Raw genomic sequence first — 20,907 nt, forward strand, 5'->3', positions numbered from 1 at the left:
TGTTTGTTGACCTCCAGTTACTTCATAAATTAAACTCTCATAACATGTTCAGGGTTTACCATCCAGCAGGGGCCTCTGTACATGTGTAGACAGAACTCTGCCCAGAGTGCAATTCACAGTCAACAGGATAACTCTGGAGCTGCTGACCGTGAATCACAACTTGTGCAGCTACTGGCCTGAGACCGGTAACCCAGCACAACGGCAGCTCGTTTGCTACTGATAGCACTTCTAAACTTAGAGGCAATTTGCAAATATAAATGAAGCAGAGCTTCTGCCATTAGAGGTGGGTGGTTTTGATCCTTGCCTCCGACAGCAGCAAAAAGTAACACCAAATGGCTTGCTGTTGGAGCCAGAGATGGCCAAAAAAGATGGCTGCTGCTGGGCTGAGCAATTGTAGCATTCTAGTCTGCCTCCATTCAAGTGGTACAGTGGTTCAAGTAGTAATGTGGCTCAGTGGTAGCACTCGCGCCTCTGAGTCAGACAGTTGTCGGTTCAAATCCCACTCCAGGGATTTGAGCACAAAATCTAGGCTGACACTCCCAGCGTGGTACTGAGGGAGCACTGCATTGTTGGAGGTGCCGTCTTTCAGATGAGAGGACGGACCGAGGCCCCGTCCGTCCTCTCAGGTGGACGTGAAAGATCCTCTGGCACTATTTCGAAGAGGAGCAGGGAAGTTCTCCCTGATATTCTGGCCAATATTCATCCCTCAACCAACACCAAAAACAGATTATCTGATCATTATCATATTGCTGTTTGTGAGATCTTGTTGTGCACAAATAGGTTGCCGAGTTTCCTACATTGCAACAGTGACTACACTTCAAAAAGTACTTCATTGGCTGTAAAGCGCTTTGGGACATCCTGGTGTCATGAAAGGCGTGGTTTTAGAAACCACTTTGCAAGATGGAGGGAACAGCTTTTGGAGCAGTGGCACCAGGAGCCAGTACTGGGCGTGGTGGGTCTCCAATGTGAATGCAGCACAAAATCGGCAGCCAGATGACTGGAACCAAGGCGGATAGATGGAGTTCAGATCCAGATCAGCCACGACCTAATTGAATGGTGGAACAGGCTCGAGGGGCTGAATGGCCTACTCCTGTTCCTACGTTGATCACTGGCTGCCCCAGCCCACAATAATCTTTGGGGGTGAACTGCGGAAGCTCAGAGGGATTACCTTCGCCCTTCAATAAATACAACGGCTGATTTCCCGATTCCAGCGAGGTGTGGCGCTCGCAGTGAGCGCTGGTCAGGAATTCGCGGGCCTGCAGCCCCGGATATTCCATCAGTTTCCCGGCCAGCACTCGCAGTGAGTGGTGCTCCTCGCTGGGAGCGCCCAATCAGGGAATCAGCCCCACAGTGTTTATTAAAAAATTACTCTGTGAAAATTAATGCAGCAAAACTGGATACATAATTGGGAAGATTAATGAGCTAAAAATTAATTGATTAATAGTTTTGTCACTAAGCCAGCTGGTATGGTCATGCTCCAGTACCAATACACACCCAATACAGTTCTTCACCCCTCATGCTGACAACTTCAATAAAGTCAGCAACAAAATACGCTCGCTGCTTTTAATGGCTAACTGCAGCAGCTGACACAATATCAACCATACCACACGCAAATAGCCATTTCTCTGTGTCTCGCTGGGCCTGAACAGCGATAGCTTCTTATTTGGCTCTCGGGGAGATTGCGTCCGAGTCCTCGCTCAGCATCAACATTGAGACGGAGTCCTGCACCTTTTACTGGCCGTCAGCCAGGAATGTGAACATTTTTCCTCTCAACAACTATGGGACACCGAGGCCAATTTTACACCCACGACCGCTGTGCCCGGGTGAATTGTGGGAGCACCTTCACCACCCAGACCGCAGCGGTTCAAGAAGGCGGCCCACCATCGCCTTCTCAAGGGCAACTAGGGATGGGCAATAAATGCCGGCTTCTATCAGCAACGCCCATAACCCCAGAACGAATATATAAAAAAAATAATCAGTGCATATTGAGGATCGGTTTGTATGGTTCACTTCCAAACAAGGCAACGTGCTTACTAACTGAACCCTGGGGAACTATTCCTTCAGTTTTAATGCATTATTGTAGTAACTGATACATCAACTAAAGCAGTGCCGTCTGACTGACAGAGGGTTCATTCAACACAAACATCGGCAAGGTTGCTCTCCTCACTACTCCAACAAACCACATCCATAGTGACTGCCAGGGGGAATTTCAGTATTCAGAGGGTTAGTAAGAATATATTCTGATTTATACGAGTGTTTAATGAAACCCAGTGCAGATTTTCCACTGATCTTTTAATTACAGACAAAAATCAATGGAACCGATTGCCACAGGTTTAGCTCAGACTTTACAAATACAGCTTGCTGGGATAAATATCATGGGGAATATAAATAATAGCCTATCCAGGGTGGGGGGAAGAGACTGTGAACAAGCGAAGACGCTCGATTGGAGTACCTTGGGGCATGGGTTTCAGTTCCATCATCACTGCACCGTGTGGTGATTGGTGTTAAATTAGTCACCATATGTCCCGACTTGGACATGTATCGGCCGTTTCTTCATCGTCGCTGGGTCAAAATCCTGGAACTCCCTACCTAACAGCACTGTGGGGGAACCTTCACCACATGGACTGCAGGGGTTCAAGAAAGTTCACCACCACCTTCTCAAGGGCAATCAGGGATGGGCAATAAATGCCGGTCTTGCCAGTGACGCCCACATCCAGAGAATGAACTTTTAAAAAATTAGGTCCAATCTAAGTTTGCGGAATGGGGATGGAGTGGGGAGGGGGATATCAGTGAGTTAGACATTGGTCGCCATCGGATCTGGTTTCAATCCACTTTGTGTGTTGGCTCTAAGGTCATAAGTGAATTGAGTTTCATAGACTCAAGACAATTCCTGGTGGACAAGGGCTCACAGTACTGCTCGTAAATTGACACTGACTGACAACCTTGCTCAACCTGGCCTTAGGATTGGTATTAAAAGTGGGAAATGTCACACTGACAAAGAATGATGTGCAGCCGAGGTGCACAGAGCAGAGTGAAGGGATCCTTACACTGTATCGATACCTGACCTGGGAATGATTGATGCTGACACTGGGTCCCAGAAATAGGAAAATGTTCCGTTGCCTGGTGCTAATGTCCCTCGCCTCCATTAGTGTAAAAAATAAAATTTAAAAAAAAAATCACACTTTCACTGCCAGGACATCTTAAAAAAAAATTGTAACCTGCGACAAAATAAATCTCCAGACTATGGATCATTCAGGAAATGTTATAAAATATTTCTGCTCCTCTGCTCATTATCTAGACAGCCCTCCATGTGGAGATATTTATCCCATCACCCTGTGGGCAGGATACATCCTCCATTTTCCGGGATTCGCTGGCTGTTTCCCCTCCCCGGGGAGCTTGATTAATTGCAGTTTTGATAAAAATGATAACTGCCGTTAATCACTTAACAGCCTGTATCAGTGCCACATGTTTCAGAAGGTACCACATAGAGATTGAATCACTGTCAACTGATTGTAGGAGGTTCCGTCGTCCATTGTAAGGCATTGAGCTCACTGCTCCCTCACACTGTGGCAGGAAATGCTGCTGCTTTTAATCACAAATGCGCTGCCCCACAATCAACTCTCGGTTCTTAAAGTTGACTCTCCAACATTCACAAACTATCTATTTGTAGTGATTGTGAGAGGAAATGTACATTTCTAAAGCTAATAGGGAATTCTCACGTTCAACTGGGGCAAGATCTCTGCGAGGGGAGTGAGGCAGAGGAGTTTCACGTCACATGTAATAATGACGTTGATTTTCCTTCCGCCTTCTACCTGGACCCAAGATCATCTGAAGTGTTGCTCCGCCAGCCCTGACCTGAACCTGCTGGTATTTCCAGGTTCAGATTATTACCCTAGGCCCAACACTCCCCTGGTGCAGGTCCATCCCTTGGCAGGGCCTTGCACGTGGAAGGCAAGCCCAGGAGGCCCGCAGCAAGGATAATGGCCTCCAGCTTCAGGACCTTCTAGATGCGGTCAAAAACAGCAACCAGAAGTCCCTTGGGCCCTGAAAACTCTGCTGCACCTGCAGGGAAGAAGCAGCCTACCTGTTTTGGGCCTCCAAGACCTTGTTCCTAGTCCCTTCTCAGATTGCTGGACCTGGATGGGCTGGGTGCAAGGAGTAAGGTGCACTATAATAGGATGCAGCTCTGTTTAGGCCTCTGCCAAATGGAGGCCCAGGAAAATGAGATGGGGGTGGGTGGCATTCTGACACAATTCCTGCCTAATTACAATTAGAACTGCTCTGGATGCAAGTACCCCGCTCCCCCCAAATCTATTTCTTAATTTATGTCAATAACTTGGATTCAGACGTTCAGTGCAAACTGATCAATTACATGGATGATACCAAACTAGGGGGGAAGCTGGATCTGAACACACTGCTTAAGGACTACAAAATGAGATGGACAAAATGTGTAAATGGGCAGATCAACGTCAGGTGAAATTTAACATGAAAAAGTGTAAAGTGCAATGCACAGAAAAAAGAATGGGCGAGGTACATACTTCCAAGAATGATGCTGAAATAGTCCCAAATTTTGGTCAACTACATACGCTACAGTTCACACCAGGGATGGGAATAAAGAGAATCACAAAACAATTAAAGAACGAAAGGCGATGATGTTTTAGTCACCAAGTAAAGGAGATGAAATACAAATAATAAAAGACGCTTGCAAATTGAGCAATGTCACCTGCAAAGCTCTGATAAGTGAAAATTGGAATAGTGGATAATGGTTTTTCCACTGTATTCAAATAACCTTCCGGCATAATGTACCTTCCCTTCATTGAAAACAAATGAGTAATTAGCAGTAGGGGAACTTTAAAAAAAAAATGTATATATCAAAGCAAGTCTTATTAAAATAACTAAATCTCTCAGTATATAATTAAATGCAATTCGCAATGGCTGGAGCAATTTAAGTAAATATTCTACAAAAGCGTCACCTGTAGCAAATGTCTGATTTAATTATCACTGTGGCTAGCTCTCATCAAGCTTCCACTGGTTCACTGCCGACCACCTCCTCAACTGTGTATTGTTGTTTGACAGGAAGCCTGTTTCGTGGCACTGAGAGAAGAGTCACATCTAATTAAGGAGACAATATTCTTGCTGCTGGCGGATGAGCTGTATACCACAACCCAGTAATTATCAAACTTACCCACTAACGCTCAATACTATCGTTCACACATTCCTAGCACTTGTCATGATGGCTGGAACGTCAGCAATTCTGCAGGTTATTGATGGCATCCACACGCTGAACCAAAAAAAAAAATCTGTTGCATAATTCATACTGAAACCTCGCCTAAAACTCCACTCTGGTTCTCACTCTCCAGCCTCATTCATATTATCCTCCTTGCCTGTCCCAATGTAGCCGGTACATCTCCTGGAATGACTGCTCCTATCCCTGCACAGTCAGCTCAGTAGTGCCCCAAGGTTCTATCTGGGATTCTCTCCTATTCCTCGTTTACATACTACCTCTTGGCAACATTATCCATAGGTATGGGTCCCACTTCCATATAGATGCTGCCAACACCCACCTCTACCTCCCCACCAGCACCCTCGACTCCACCATCACTGCTGTGCAGTTTGACTGCTTTTCCGACGTCAAGGCATGAATCAGCCTGAACTTCCCTTAATTTAACATTGCCGAGGCTCAAGCAATGCTCTTAACGCCCACCAGAAACTCAATAGTCTAACCCACAACTCCATCCCCCTCTCTGGCTGCTCACGCTCACGCTGAATCGAATGGTGTGCAACCTGTTTGACCCTTAGCCGAGCTTCCAACCCCACGTCCTATCAATTAACAATAAACCTTTCCAACACTGGCCTCCCATACATCAACTCATACTTGTCCACAACTCCAACACTTGCATCCTAAACCACATTAAGCCCCACTGCCCCATCAACTCCAGCCTCAACAACAACAACAACAACAAACTTGCATTTATAGAGCACCTTTAATGTAGTAAAACGTCCCAAGGCGCTTCACAGGAGTGATTATCAAACAAAGTTGGACACCGAGCCACATAAGGCGCTATTAGGACAGGTGACCAAAAGTTTGGATAAAGAGGTAGGTTTTAAAGAGCGTCTCAAAAGGAAGAGAGAGAGGTAGAGAGGCGGAGAGGTTTAGGGAGGGAATTCCAGAGCTTCTGGCCTAGGCAGCTGAAGGCACGTCTGCCAATGGTGGAGCGATGTAAATTGGGGATGCGCAAGAGGCCAGAATTGGAGGAGTGCTGAGACTGTAGGGCTGGAGGAGATTACAGAGATAGGGAGATCTGAGGCCGTGGAGGGATTTGCAAATTGAGGCTTTGTCGGACCGGGAGCCAATGTAGGTCAACGAGCACAGGGGTGTTGGGTGAATGGGACTTGGTGCCTTCACCAATTGCCGTTGGCTTCCAGTCCCCCAACACAATGAATTCAAAATCCTCATCATTGCTTACCCCACCCTCCTCTGCCCCGCTGCGTCATTAAGTACCCTGCACTCTTCTGACTCTGGCTTTCTCTGCATCCCCCACTCTGCACTCTGGGAGAGCCTTCAGTCGCCTGGGCTCTACCCAAACCCTTCAGCCTTGCTCCCTCTTTCCCCAACTTTAAAAGCCTTCTCACCACCTACCTCTTCAACCACATCCGTGGCCACTTCCCCCAATTCTGCTCCTACTATTGCTGGCTGTGCATTCTGCTGCACAGTGCCTTGGGATATTTACTAGGGTTCCATAAAAACCCAAGTTGCTGTTGTCCTACTCCGAGACCGCAGCCAACAGCGGTTACTAGATGTAGAACCATACAGCACAGGAGGCCATTCGGCCCATCATGGCTGTGCCAACTCTTTGAAAGAGCTGTCCAATTAGTCCCCTGCTCTTTCTGCAAATTTTGTTCCAACAGCGTGGGCTGGATTTGAACCCAGATCGCAAAGATGAGAAGCCAGTATCTAACCCACTGCACCATCCAGTTCCCAAAGAAAGTATTAGATATAGGTTGAGGGGGTGTAAATCATTCAGAAAGTACAGTGGGAGGTGAGTTTGCTGGTCTCAGTTGAATTGGGGTGCTTTAACTTGCTACAGTGTCTCTGGTCTAAGAAGGGGGGAGAGAGAGGGGAATGAGTCTGAGTCACTGCTCCCAATCCTTTCCTGTGAATCCTACTGTGACGTGCATGCATATGGATTCTGGATGAGGACAAGATTGGACTTCAAGAGTAGGGGAGAAAATTTGGAAAGGGAGGTGAGGGGGTGGCGGAGGGGGAGGGCGGAGGGGGGGGGAAGAGAAGATAGAATTACATAGAATGAACACCACAGAAACAGGCCATTCTGCCCAACAAGACCATGCCAGTGTTTATGCTCCACACGAGCCTCCTCCCTCCCTACAAATATATAAAATATATTATATATACACACACACAAATGTATATCTCAATGGGTGACACCAACAGTAACAGCTGCTCTTCCTACTTCCTCCATGGGGTGGCGGTGTTATCGCATTTTATAAATAAACAATATTTCAGCAGTAGCTGTAATCCTTGCTTCTTCCAGACGTGGCACTGTGGCCTCTCTCAGCCTATTACAATAAACACAGCGAAATGACATTTCCTCTGATCAACCATGAACAATGTCACAGTAGATTCACCGTTGTTTAAGAAAACTAGTTTGAGAACAGAACAATAACTTTCCAGTAGCAATCACCCCCTTTAAAAGGCCCTATATGACTTCTTAAAAAAATGACGTGCTTGTTTGAATTTCTGAGTCAAAGTTTGGAGCTGACTGCCTCCTCACGCTATCCTAACCATTTGAAGAAAATTACTTTATAATGGCGTTATATTTCTGCCAGTGCCAATCTGCTGTGACATCACTTCATTCAAACTCAAGATACATTCTGAGCTGCAGTTATGTTATCAAATACTGTAAGGGAAAAGGTCAGTCTAATTTACACAGTGACTGCAGAATTTAAATCTCATATTCAGCACCCCAGGCACAGCTGCTGTGAGCTGGGCCCGGCCAAACACCTCATTAACTCATCCCGCACAGCCAGCTTTGGCATAAGCAGCTCTGTGCAGACAGCCTGGGACCTAATAAACTTCATTACAGGAAACCCACCAGGTCGGCCTTTTGCGCCGCTCTCCGGGAGCACAGACGGTCAGAGGTGAAGAGGCCAAAGTAACACCAAAAGAATCATCAACGCAAACCATTTCATATAAAGTCCAAACTGTGAGCCCCCAGACCGCGCGGCCCTCCTCAGGCCGGAAACCCTTGAGGCAGCAGTTAAATTTAAATCAGGCTCCCAATTGCACAGTGGGAGCCTGATTTAAATATGTTGAGGAAATGTCCCGCCTCTCCACGACACGCGACCCGCGTACGCAGCAGGTTGGCGTCGCGTTCTGCGGTTTTTAGGGTTCAACGCCCCCCCCCCCTCCCCTCCTCCGACCTCCTCCCCCCTGTCGTGGGGGGGGGGGGGGTTAATATTGAGGCCAATGTCTATGTTAGTTACTTCAACCAAGCAAAATTCGCTGGCTGCATCTTCCAGGAAAGAAAAATTGGCTGCAATTTTCATAACACCATGGGAAACAAATTAAAACAATTGTGCGGTGATGCAGATGTAATGAAGCAATAGCAAAGTGTTGGAGCAAAGCTAACTAGAGGTCGCTTCACAGTTGCAGTCATTATCCCTCTTAAAGTAGATACAAAATAGAAAGCTCTAACTAGCAGGAATCACTGAGTGAGGTTTGTTACAATAAGTGCTAATGATCTTTCACAGTGTTAAAGAGCTGCTGTTGATCAGGAAATGGAGAGGCGACATCTAACGGAAGAGGAAGATTGCCAAGTGAGGTGAACTACAAGCACCACAGAGGTCGGGCACCAGAGGTCGGGCACCAGAGGTCGGGCACCAGAGGTCGGGCACCAGAGGTCGGGCACCAGAGGTAAAGTACTGGTCCTCTTACTGCCAAGAGTGCCATTTCTTATTGTGCTGGTTGGGATTTGTTGTAAACAGATTCCCTCGCCTCTCTTCTGCCCTCCAATTGAGTACTGCGTTGCAGTTCTGGGCACCGCACCTCAGGAAGGAGATATTGGCCTTGGAGGGGGTGCAGCGCAGATTCACCAGAGTGATACCGGGGCTAAAAGGGTTAAATTCTGAGGACAGGTCGCATAGTCTAGGTTTGTATTCCCTTGAGTTTGGAAGATTAAGGGGTGATCTAATTAAGGTGTTTAAGATGATTAAAGAATTTGATAGGTGTAGATAGAAAGAAACTATTTCCTCTGGTGGGGGAGTGCAGAACAAGGGGGGCATAACCTTAAAATTAGAGTCAGGCCGCTCAGGGGTGATGTCAGGAAGCACTTCTTTACACAAAGGGTAGTGGAAATCTGGAACTCTCTTTCCCAAAAAAGCTGTTGAGGCTGGGGGTCAATTGAAAAATTTCAAAAGTGAGATTGATAGATTTTTGTTAGGAAAGGGTATTAAGGGTTACGGAACCAAGGCAGGTAGACGGAGTTAAGATACAGATCAGCCATGATCTAATTGAATGGCAGAACAGGCTCGAGGGGCTGAATGGCCTACTCCTGTTCCTATATTCCTATTTGTCTAATAGGAACAGCTCATGATGTCTCATAAAATTACCAGATAGACACAGGTGAGGAAGGAAAGGACTAACTCGCAATTATATAATCACACTTTTCACGTCCTCTCAAAGTCCCAAAATGCTTCACAGCCAATTGATTACTTTTGAAGTGCAGTCACCGTGGTTAAGTAGGCAAACATGGCAGCACAGAGCAAGGTCCCACAAGTGAATAAAATGGCCAGCTAATCTATCTTTAATGATGTTCGCTGAAGCAAGAATGTTGGCCTGGACACCAGGAGAACTCCTTGCTCTTCTTGGCAATATTAGCAGATGACCATATAAGAGCTTGTATGCTACTCCCCTGCCTGCTATTTTAATGCATAAGAGAAATATCACAGTAAGTGTGTTAAGCATTTGCCAACAGTGGTTTCAAGCCTTCATACAGAACAAAACGCAAAAAAAAATTTTTGCGGAGGCAAAATGAACCAGCTCCTGAATCATTTGAAGTGTTTATTTTTAAAATTCATTAAAAAAATATATATCTGTCAAGCAGCAAATCTTGCCGTTTGAGGACAGGATGCGATGGATAGAAGGAGCGAGATAACAGCAAAGAGCAGCAGCCACAAGGTCACTCGAGCAGAATGTTAAATCAGCACAGCTTCTTATCGCGATGAACTCAAAGGGAAGTTCCCCCATGTTTTGGCAGGCTGGAAGGGCAGCATTGCGATACAACAAACCTGGTGGGGGACAGGCTACAGACCCACGTGCCCTTGTGGAGAGAGGCAATTGGAGAGAGGCTCTGATAACAGGTTTTTTTCTGTTGGATTCTTGACGAGCTCGCCAGACGTGGAGAGAAATCTCACCACTTGGTCGGTTGGCGAGAGCAGATTTCGTGTCCAGTAAAACATTTATAGTAACAACCAGCAAAAAAAAGGTGTCATTCTCCAGTTTTATCCTCCCCTCCCCCTGATCCCCCCACGCCCCCCCCACCCCCCCAAAGGCTTGGATCTTTAGGGGTAGTGGGCGTATGGCTCCACTATGACAGCTTACTTCCTGTATCTTGCCCCCAAGCGAGCCAGAGACAACAACTTGCATTTATATAGCACCTTTAACACAGTAAAACGTCCCGAGGCGCTGTATTTAATGCTGCTCGCTCTACTTTCTGGAAGCGCGATATTTAACGCTGTACCCTGTAGTTTCTGGGAACTCTGCGTTTAATGCTGTACCCTGTGGCTTTTGGGAGCCCTGTATTTAATGTCGTACCTCCCAAAGCCTGAACAAGATCTTTTTCACTTCTGGATGTGTGTGTTTCTCTCATTTCTGTTGTTCAGTTGGTAACACATTCCCTCTATAATCATAGAACATTAAAGCATGGAAAGAGGCCAATTGTGCCATCTTGTTTGCCTCAGCTCCCTGATAAGCCTATCCACATAGTCTCATTCCACTTTCGCTTACCATTTTTTTTTGCCGCGAATATGTGTCCACTTTCCTTTCAAAAGCTATTGTGGATTCTGTTACCCCCGCTGTTTCTGGTAGGGCAATCCATGTCCTAGCAACCCTCTGTGTAGAAGAGTTTCCCCTAACCTCTCCCTTTGAGACAGAAGGTTGTCGGTTCAAGCCCCAGTCCAGTACTTGAGCACGTAATCTAAGCTGACACTTTAGTGGAGCACCGAGGGAGTGCTGCATTCTCGGAGGTGCCGTCTTTTGGATGAGACTTTAAACTGAAGCCCCGTCAGCCTGTTGAGGTGAGCATAAGAGGCAATGTTCGAAATGTGATCTGGCTCCATTCCTCCCTCAACCAACAGGACCCAAAAAAAAGCACAGATTAATTCATCATTCATCTGATTTGCTGTTTGTGAGATCTTCCTTTCACAATTAGCTGCCACATTTGGCTAAATACCAAGTGACTATGCTTCAAAGGCAATTCATTGGCTGTCAAGTGCTGATAAAATGCCAGATGAATGCAAGTCCTTTCTTTGCTTGTAGCTGGATGTTCTTGTTAAAATCGAGACATCGATTGTTTTCCGAAATAAATCTTAAGACTTACCGCAAGGTCCTTTGCTAATAACCTTGATTCTCCGCTGCTGGATGCACTGGGCCATGTCCAGCTCGCACTCGTTACTGTACGTGGAATAATCCGACCCACAAACCGGGGCCACGACAGATGGGCAGACGCCTTTCTTGCAGACGCACATTCCCTGGGCTGGCTCTTTGGGATCTTTTTCACAGACGGCTCCAAAGCCGCAGAGGAAACCTCGACACACTGGGGAAGGAAGGGGAGAAGGGCGTCAGAGACTTCACCTTTCTGATGGTTACAGATTCCGCTCCACTGCACAAATTGGATTGAGGTTAGAGTTAGAACGCAGTGTGAAATGCTCATCAATTGATCAAATATAATGCGAGTAGAACAATGTTTTCCAAGCATTGAACAGTGATAGGGTACAAAAATAGCAGAGATTGTACCTGCTCAAACATCTAACGCTGCAGCAACATCAGCTTCAGAGGAACATTAGGAGCAAGATTTTTGACTGAAGAATGAGACCACTGAGCTTCAATTATTTTTACATACATAGTATGTACAGCACAGAAACAGGCCGTTTGGCCCAACTGGTCTATGCCGGTGTTTATGCTCCACACGAGCCTCCTCCCTCCCTACTTCATCTAACCCCATCAGCATATCCTTCTATTCCTTTCTTCTTCATGTGTTTATCTAGCCTCCCCTTAAAGGCATCTGTGCTATTCAACTGCTCCTTGTGGTAGCGAGTTCCACATTCTCACCACTCTCTAGGTTCAGTTTCTCTTGAATTCCCCATCTTATATTTATGGCCCCTAATTTTGGTCTCCCCCAACAAATGGAATCATCTTCTCTACTTCGACCCTATCAAACCCCTTCATAATTTTAAAGACCTCTGTCACGTCACCCCTTGGCCTTCTCTTTTCTAGAGAAAAGGCCCCCAGCCTGTTCAGCCTTTCCTGATAGGTATAACCTCTCAGTTGTGGTATCATCCTTGTAAATCTTTTTTGCACCTTCTCCAGTGCCTCTATATCCTTTCTGTGGTATGTACACAGTATTCTAAGTGTGGTCTAACCAAGGTTCTGTACAAGTTTAACATAACTTCCCTGCTTTTCAATTCTATTCGAAAGAGAGCGATAGCTCAAAACAGATTAGCTTTCTAAGTGTCTTTATATTACTTTTCTGGTTTTCGGTTCCTAGAGCTGCCCTCCATCAGACCCTGGCCAGAAACGGAGTGGAGGACCTGATGGCAAAACCAGGCTTAAAGTGGGTCTCCTACCGCCGCTGGGACAAGACACGACGCGGCCCCTTTTACATTTCCAAATGAGGCCAACGATGAGGGAACCGTGCGTATGGGGTAGGGTCAGCTTTCAGAAGGCAAAAATATCTTTTAACCGAGATTGGAAACTTGACAAGTCTGCTTGAGCACGGCGGCAAACACAGAAGATACTGGGCCTGCACACAACGGGTCTGTCCGCATCTGACAGGAGTAAAGGCAGGTTAACATTTGGGCGCAGACCCTTCCATCAAAACTAGAAAACGGCATATAAACAAACCGCTCTACAGGGCTGAACAAAACGAAGGAGGGTAGGGAGAGAAAACAGGTAAATGCCAAGAGTCAGAGATGCTGACTCCTGTCACAGAGAGCCAGCGACTTGGTTTAATGTTCTCCAAATCGTTCTTTTTAAAAGAAGTGAAATTTGGTGAATGTTTTTAAAGGGATTTTAAATTGCTAATTCTGATCAGGAGGCACTTCTTCACACAAAGGGTAGTGGAAATCTGGAACTCTCTTCCCCAAAAAACTGTTGAGGCTGGGGGTCAATTGAAAATTTCAAAACTGAGATTGATAGATTTTTGTTAGATAAGGGCATTAAGAGATACGGAACCAAAGTGGGTAGATGGAGTTAAGATACAGATCAGCCATGAGCTAATTGAATGGTGGAACAAGCTCGAGGGGCTGAATGGCCTATTCCTGTTCTTATGATGAATGATCTACACCTGACACATTAACCTATCTTTTCTCCTTATAGATGCTGAGAGATCTGCGGTACATTACCAGCATTTTCTATTTTTGTTTCAATTTTCTGGGGTGTTTTCCATCTCTTTTTATCTGCCTTGGTTCCGGTCAGAACTTTACGATGCCAATACGAACCAAGGCAGCCCATAATACTTTTGTTGCAATTCAATATTTCTCATTACCCCGAGGTCAGGTCCATCTTTAACGTCAATTAATCAAGTCTTTGATCTGGTTGTCCGCTGGTGCAAGCTTTCATTACTTGGAGTTTTATTGTAGGATTGATGCATTATTCTTCAGTTGTGGCAGCTTTGTAATTCCAGTACTTGTAGATACAGGTAATTGGAAATAAACAACTGTGTGTCTAATGAAGAGGTTCCACAGCGCCAGATCACACGGCTCTAAAGTCTCTTCTATATTCTTGATAGGTACAATTTCCAGAGGTATCCTTAAAATTGTGCCCACCATTCAACAACAACACTGACAACTTGCATTTATATAGCGCCTTTAACGTAGTAAAACATCCCTCGGCGCTTCACGGGAGCGTTATCAAACAAAATTTGACACCAAGCCGCATAAGGAGATATTATGACAGGTGACCAACAGCTTGGTCAAAGAGGTGGGTTTTAAGGAGCGTCTTGAAGGAGAAGAGAGAGGTAGAGAGGCGGGGAGGTTTAGGGAGGGAATTCCAGAGCTTAGGGTCTAGACAGCTGAAGGCACGGCCGCCAATGGTGGAGCGATTAAAATCGGGGACGCGCAAGAGGCCAGAATTGGAGTCAGCACAGAGATCTCTGAGGGTTGTAGGGCTGGAGGAGGTTACAGAGATAGGGAGGGGCGAGGCCATGGAGGGATTTGAAAACTCTGATAGAATACAATATTGCACCCCGATTTGGGGGGGGGGGGCATTGGGTTAGACACCGGCCTTTCACCTCTGGTTCGAATCTCACCCAGGTTGAATTCTCTTCTATTTGTTAAACTGCAGGGGTCCTATGTGAAATGAGTTGAGACAGTCTCAATCCAGATGCTACTGGGCTTGGGCCCCCGTAGGACAAACCTGGAAGTGTCTGGTCTCCTCTGAACCACACCCAATCTGACGTTGGAGGGCTTGATGGGGACACTAGATGCCAGAAATGGAAAATGTTCCACTCCTCAGCACCAACATCCTTCAACTGGATGAGAACAAAAAAAAAACCTTTCAAGTATTCGTGTAAGACTACAACGGTTTCTGCAATGCTTTGATCAGGAGTTGCTGTCCCGCCCAAGAGCTGGAAAAGTCGTAACTTTAAAGGTTGAAATGATTTGTTTTTCTCTTGTACGGAAGCCGCACTGAGAAAGAAGCTCCAAGGTCAATGGCTAAGCGTCAACTGAGATGGATTATAATTGGTATCTGGAAGTTATCGCTCCATTACCTTCTAGTAGCTGGAAGAAATTCCATCATTTTCCCTTTTACCTGTAGTTATTCCCTTCCCTCAAAAGATTAAGTTGGCCTGTCAGAAATGGGACGCTTAATGGTCAATTGGTCTCACCCTGGTCACACACATCAGATTCTAAGTACCTTAAAATGTCTGAGAGCCCAGTGAAAATTTGATCATACGTCAAGAAGAAGCTATTTGCTGTGTTTTCTCCCCTCATTTTAAAAAAAAAATGTCCCTAATTTCTCTCCTCAATTGCCCCAGTACAGTTTCATGGGTGCCGGCAACTCATGGAACCTCACTCATGCCCATTCTTTGCGTGTGGAGTCGGTTGGTGAGCGTTAGCAAGTCATTCAACCATTAAAGGCATGACAGCGGAGCCCACCCCTGTTCTCATCGAACATGCACATAACATGCACTTTCTAGTAAAAGGTCACTGCATTGGGAAGAAGAACAGAAACCATGGGCGACTTTCCCGCTTCCCAGCTCCGAGGCACAGACCAGGAAGCAAGCCTGGGATCTTCTTGTACCCATGGCTTAGGACTCAGTGGTAGCATACACCTTATTAGAGAGCTTTCACACGGCAGCACTCCACTGAAGGGTCTGCGGTAGCCCATGGCAACTAGAAAGCCTTTAATGTATTCCCATGAGGAACCAAAGTTTTATAATTTCCATGTTATCCAGTTGCTAAACTCAGATCAACTTGAAGAATACAAATGCCACGTTGTAAAAAGGAAGCAATTGAGCGCAAGTCTCCAGGAACAGGAATTCCATCCCACCCCAAGAACTTTGCATTGTTCCCTTTCACAGAACCCATGGTACACAGACTCACACAGTCCCCACAGGCACCCATTAATAATTCAGACTGATTACCAGCCCCAATTCAGTCACATTTTACCCACGTTATCCCCTCCAGAGCGGAAGGTTCCAGAAGCTGGCTCAGCAGATTCCAATATTTCATAAATAAATATTTGACCCAATTAAATTGTGACTCAAAGACAAAGGACACATTACCCTTTTTTAATAAATTTAATTATACATAAGTCAATGGATAAACATGAAAGTCAAAGCCTCCCTCTATTCTCTCCTCCCCAAAATGCTATTAAACTTATATCAAGGTAATGGTTAGGCACGTTCACTTTTCCGGTTTGCCTAGGAATACAAATCAAAGCTCTCATTACAGCTACAATTCTGCCTCCGTTCTCACTGCACTGACCCAGATTGAATGTCATGCACCAGAACCAATTCCCACTGACGCTGGCACTCTGCGAGTTTAAAGGCACAAGCTGAAGGGCTCAGTAGAGAAGGCACAGAAGCTGCTTGGTGATCAGCACCATTATTCACAATACGCACAAACACCCACTGTTAAAGGGGCACCCTCTTCAATGAAGAGTGTTGGCAATTTCTTTTTTTAGTATCTTGGGATGTTAAAGGCACTACATAAGTGCAAGTTGTTGTTGGGGAGGTAACTAAGCCCCCCAAAAAAACGTGCATCATTTCCGTTCAACCAATGATGTGATTCTGGTTAGTGCTTGATGTGTTTGTAAACAAAATAACATTTCCTAAACACTTCTTCATCAAGACAAGGATCCTTGTTTTTAATCTTCTAATCTGCTCCTCTTTTCTTTCGAAGGGGCTGGGATTTGCTTTCTCAGGCACCGGCAGACCCCGGGTCCCTCAGCGGAAGCGGCCAGCCTCCGAGCGTGAATTTAGACAGCGAGTGCCGGCGGGTAACCCGCCTGTCGAGTGCAGCTGAGCGGCGCTTGACCCCGTTATCGTCGAACGTCCGTGAGCGCGGGGCACCTCGCAAACACCGGGTAGCAATCAGAGGCAGGGACCGTGGCTGGCTTTTCCTGCCTCTGGCTTAGGGATACAGCGGCGAATCGTAGCGCTACCACCAGTGAAGCATTCGGAGCAGGCTTGGGGCAGTGGAGTGGAGAGCGAGCAGTGAGCACAGGCAGGGCGCGGTGTGAGTGGAGATCACAGGCGGGAAAAGAGAAGGCTGAAGGGTGACGTGATCGGGGTCTTTAAAATTATGAAGGGGTTCGATAGGGTAGACGTAGAGATGTTTCCACTTGTGGGGGAGTCCAAAACTAGGAGCCATAAATATAAGATAGTCACTAATAAATCCAATAAGGAATTCAGGAGAAATGTCTTTACCCAGAGAGTGGTGAGAATATGGAACTCGCTACCACAAAGAGTAGTTGAGGCGAATAGCATAGATGCATTTAAAGGGAAGCTAGATAAACACATGAGGGAGAAAGGAATAGAAGGATATGTTGATAGGGGGAGATGAAGTAGAGTGGGAGGAGGATCGTGTGGAATATAAACACACGAGCTTCCTCCCAGGGTCCAATGGCCTGTTTCTGGGCTGTAAATTCGATGTCATTCTATGTAATTTCCAGTATGTGTTCTCGGTGTGTTCTTGCCACCAAGAGCGTGAAGTCAGAAAATCACCCCTAGAAAGTGCGTTTATCTCTGATACCACAAGGAGTATTTGAGGCGAATAGCATGGATGCAATTAAAGGGAAGCTAGATAAGTACATGAGGGAGAAAGGAATGGAAGGATATGTTGATAGGATTAGATGAAGTAGAGTGGGAGGGGGCTAGAGTGGAGCATAAACACCAGCATAGACCAGTTGGGCCAAATGGCTGTTTCTGTGCTGTAATTTCTATGTAATTCTATGGAAATAATTATAATACCATGCCTTGAACCTTTTAAGTATTTATTTTGTGGTGGCGTAATCCTTTAATTGAAGAAATACCAATTATAAGCCTGGAAATAATGATACAAGAATCAACAGTGGAGTGTCAAGGAAATTAAATAATTCAATGACTGAGCCTAGAAAATATACACTCAGAAGGAGCAACTTGCCAGCGCAGTAAAATATGAGGAGAAGAGGAGGTCAATTGAAGTCTCAGAGACGGGCGAGTTGGGATAGGCTGGGAATGGGACGCAGAGCAGTCACTCCTTGGCACGTTGAAGTGAAGGACTGGGTAGCTGAAGAGGCCCAGGCTAGGACAAAGGCTGTCAGAGGGCAGGGGTCTCATTCTCATCTCAGGGTAGGTGAGTTGGGAACCGGAGGGACTGGGAGAAGGACCACATACGCGCACAAAGACACGGTGGGACAAAGTTGAGCAGATGGACACCAGGGCATTCTTGCGGTGAATGGATTCAAAGCAAGTCTTTGTCCAGTTGTTGGCTGTGGAAAGTGGAGTGCGAGCCGGGGGTGGTGGGAGGGGGAAAGAGTATACACTAAATTCTAAATGGACACTAAAGCCTGGCAGGATGTATCACCTTGCATAGAGGACGGGGGAAGCAGAAGGTTGAGGTTTGACACCAAGTTTATCGATAAATCTGATATTTTTCCTTGTGTGCTTGTTACCTGAACTTTATGTTTCGGAGTTTATAGTGGGATGAGTGAGGGGACTGTCATGGTGGCAAAATTGGCCAAAACGTTTTGTCTAATATGATTGCTGAATAACTGAAATGCAAAATAACCAATTAGTAAGGAGAAAAAGAGAGACTTAAAGCGAGAGGGAACCTGCATTTATATAGTACCTGTCACATTCTCAGTGCAGTCATTATTGTTAAGTCGGCAAATGCGGCAGCCAATTGGCTCACAACAAGATCCAATAACCAGCAAATGGTTTATTTGATTGAATGAATGACGATCAAATCATTTGTTTTGTTTTGGTGGCGTTGGTTATGGGGAGGGGGGAATGTTGGCCAGGACACCGGGAGAACTCCCCGCTCCTCTTTAAATAGCGCAGTGGGATTTTCAACATCCATCTGAGCGGGCAGACGGAGCCTTGGGTTTAACACCTCGTTTGAAAGACAGCACCTCTGGCAGTGCAGCACACCGTCAGCGCTGCGCTGAAGTGACAGCCTGGATTACGGGCTCAATTTTAAACGTAAATTGCGGGTGCGTTGGGGGTGGAGGGGCTGCGAAAATTGCAAAAATGCAGAGCGGGTTCAGAAGCCGGCTCCAACCCGCCGACTTCCGAGTTTCCCACAGACGCACCTGTGTGCACGCGGGCTTCAGGCAAAAATAAACAAGATAAATTAAATAAAAAACCATCGCACAAAGTTAAAACACAAAATCAACCTAACTTTCCACCCTGCTCCGATGTCCGATTTCTCCTTCTCAGCCCCCGATGTCCCCCCACCCCCGATCTTCCGCTCTAGCACCGGATGAGGTCTCTCTCTCTCATTCTCTCTCCTCCCCCATCCTTGGCATTGCAGCATCTTCACCCCCGCCCCCTCCACTGCCAACCCACCACCATTTCAAAATTGAGCCCCATGTGTTCAAGTCCTTAGTGAGGCTTGAACCCAAAACCTTCAAGACTCAGAGGCAAGAATGCTACCAACTGACACTTGTGAGAAAGAACAGTGACTGACAACTTGACTGGCTCTATGTATGATGCCGGACACAAAAAAATTTTAATATAAAGTTATCTAACCTCCTCCATATTTCAATAACTGTGGTATTTGATAGATTTCCCTTCCTACAGGTCTTTCTAATTTAAATTAATCTCCTTTCCCAGGGTTTTGCTGCTGCTCTCACCCATGGACTTCTTTGCTCCACTCAATTCCATCTTTTTTTTTTATTCGTTCATGGGATGTGGGCGTCGCTGGCGAGGCCGGCATTTATTGCCCATCCCTAATTGCCCTTGAGAAGGTGGTGGTGAGCCGCCTTCTCGAACCGCTGCAGTCCGTGTGGTGAAGGTTCTCCCACAGTGCTGTTAGGAAGGGAGTTCCAGGATTTTGAACCAGCGACGATGAAGGAACGGCCGATATATTTCCAAGTCGGGATGGTGTGTGACTCGGAGGGGAACGTGCAGGTGGTGTTGTTCCCATGTACCTGCTGCCCTTGTCCTTCTAGGTGGTAGAGGTCGCGGGTTTGGGAGGCGCTGTCGAAGAAGCCTTGGCGAGTTGCTGCAGTGCATCCTGTGGATGGTACACATTGCAGCCATTGTGCGCCGGTGGTGGAGGGAGTGAATGTTTAGGGTGGTGGATGGGGTGCCAATCAAGCAGCTAATTATTACCAGGACAATTTGAGTCATTATTTGGCCTTTTCAAATTCCATCTTCCCACCCTTACATTATGAAACAATTTTTTTTATATAATTAAAAATGGTTGTTGCTTATTCCACAGGCTTCTTCATGCCTTGCCCCAGTTTACTCTTTCATTTTCCGCCTGTTTCCCAAACGAATGGCAATGTTTACAGGTTCTCCTTATCTAGCTGACAAAAGGCATGACCTGCTGAGAGCTCATTCTGCCATTATATTCATATACTCGCACTAGCCAGCGCAGCAATTACTGGATAATGATCAGGAAGAGAACGCTGGAGGAATTTTTTCCCCTCCCTCCATTGTAGCCTAGGGTTGCCAACCCTCCAGGATTGTCCTGGAGTCTCCAGGAACTAGGAACATAAGAACATAGGAACAGGAGTAGGCCATTCAGCCCCTCGTGCCTGCTCCGCCATTTGATAAGATCAAGGTTGATCTGTGATCTAACTCCATATACCCGCCTTTGGCCCATATCCCTTAATACCTTTGGTTGCCAAAAAGCTATCTATCTCAGATTTACACTTAGCAATTGAGCTAGTATCAATTGCCGTTTGCGGAAGAGAGTTCCAAACTTCTACCATCCTTTGTGTGTAGAAATGTTTTCTAATCTCACTCCTGAAAGGTCTGGCTCTAATTTTTAGACTGTGCCCCCTACTCCTAGAATCCCCAACCAGCGGAAATAGTTTCTCTCTATCCACCCTATCTGTTCCCCTTAATATCGTATAAACTTCGATCAGATCACCCCTTAACTTTCTAAACACTAGAGAATACAACCCCAATTTGTGTACTCTCTCCTCGTAACTTAATCCTTGAAGTCCGGGTA

The 20,907-nt window shown here is 46.1% G+C and overlaps 1 protein-coding gene across 2 annotated transcripts in view; it reads right to left on the bottom strand.

Moving 5' to 3' along the window:
• agrn (agrin) overlaps positions 1–20,907 on the bottom strand; it is a 385,222-nt gene that overhangs the window by 120,510 nt on the left and 243,805 nt on the right. For both annotated transcript variants that reach the window (XM_067970302.1, XM_067970303.1), the window contains exon 4: positions 11,619–11,834. In XM_067970302.1, coding sequence (XP_067826403.1) covers positions 11,619–11,834 — 216 coding nt within the window. The remainder of the gene's footprint in view (positions 1–11,618; positions 11,835–20,907) is intronic.

Source organism: Heptranchias perlo, chromosome 32 (assembly GCF_035084215.1).
Source record: "Heptranchias perlo isolate sHepPer1 chromosome 32, sHepPer1.hap1, whole genome shotgun sequence".
Lineage (NCBI taxonomy): Eukaryota > Metazoa > Chordata > Chondrichthyes > Hexanchiformes > Hexanchidae > Heptranchias > Heptranchias perlo.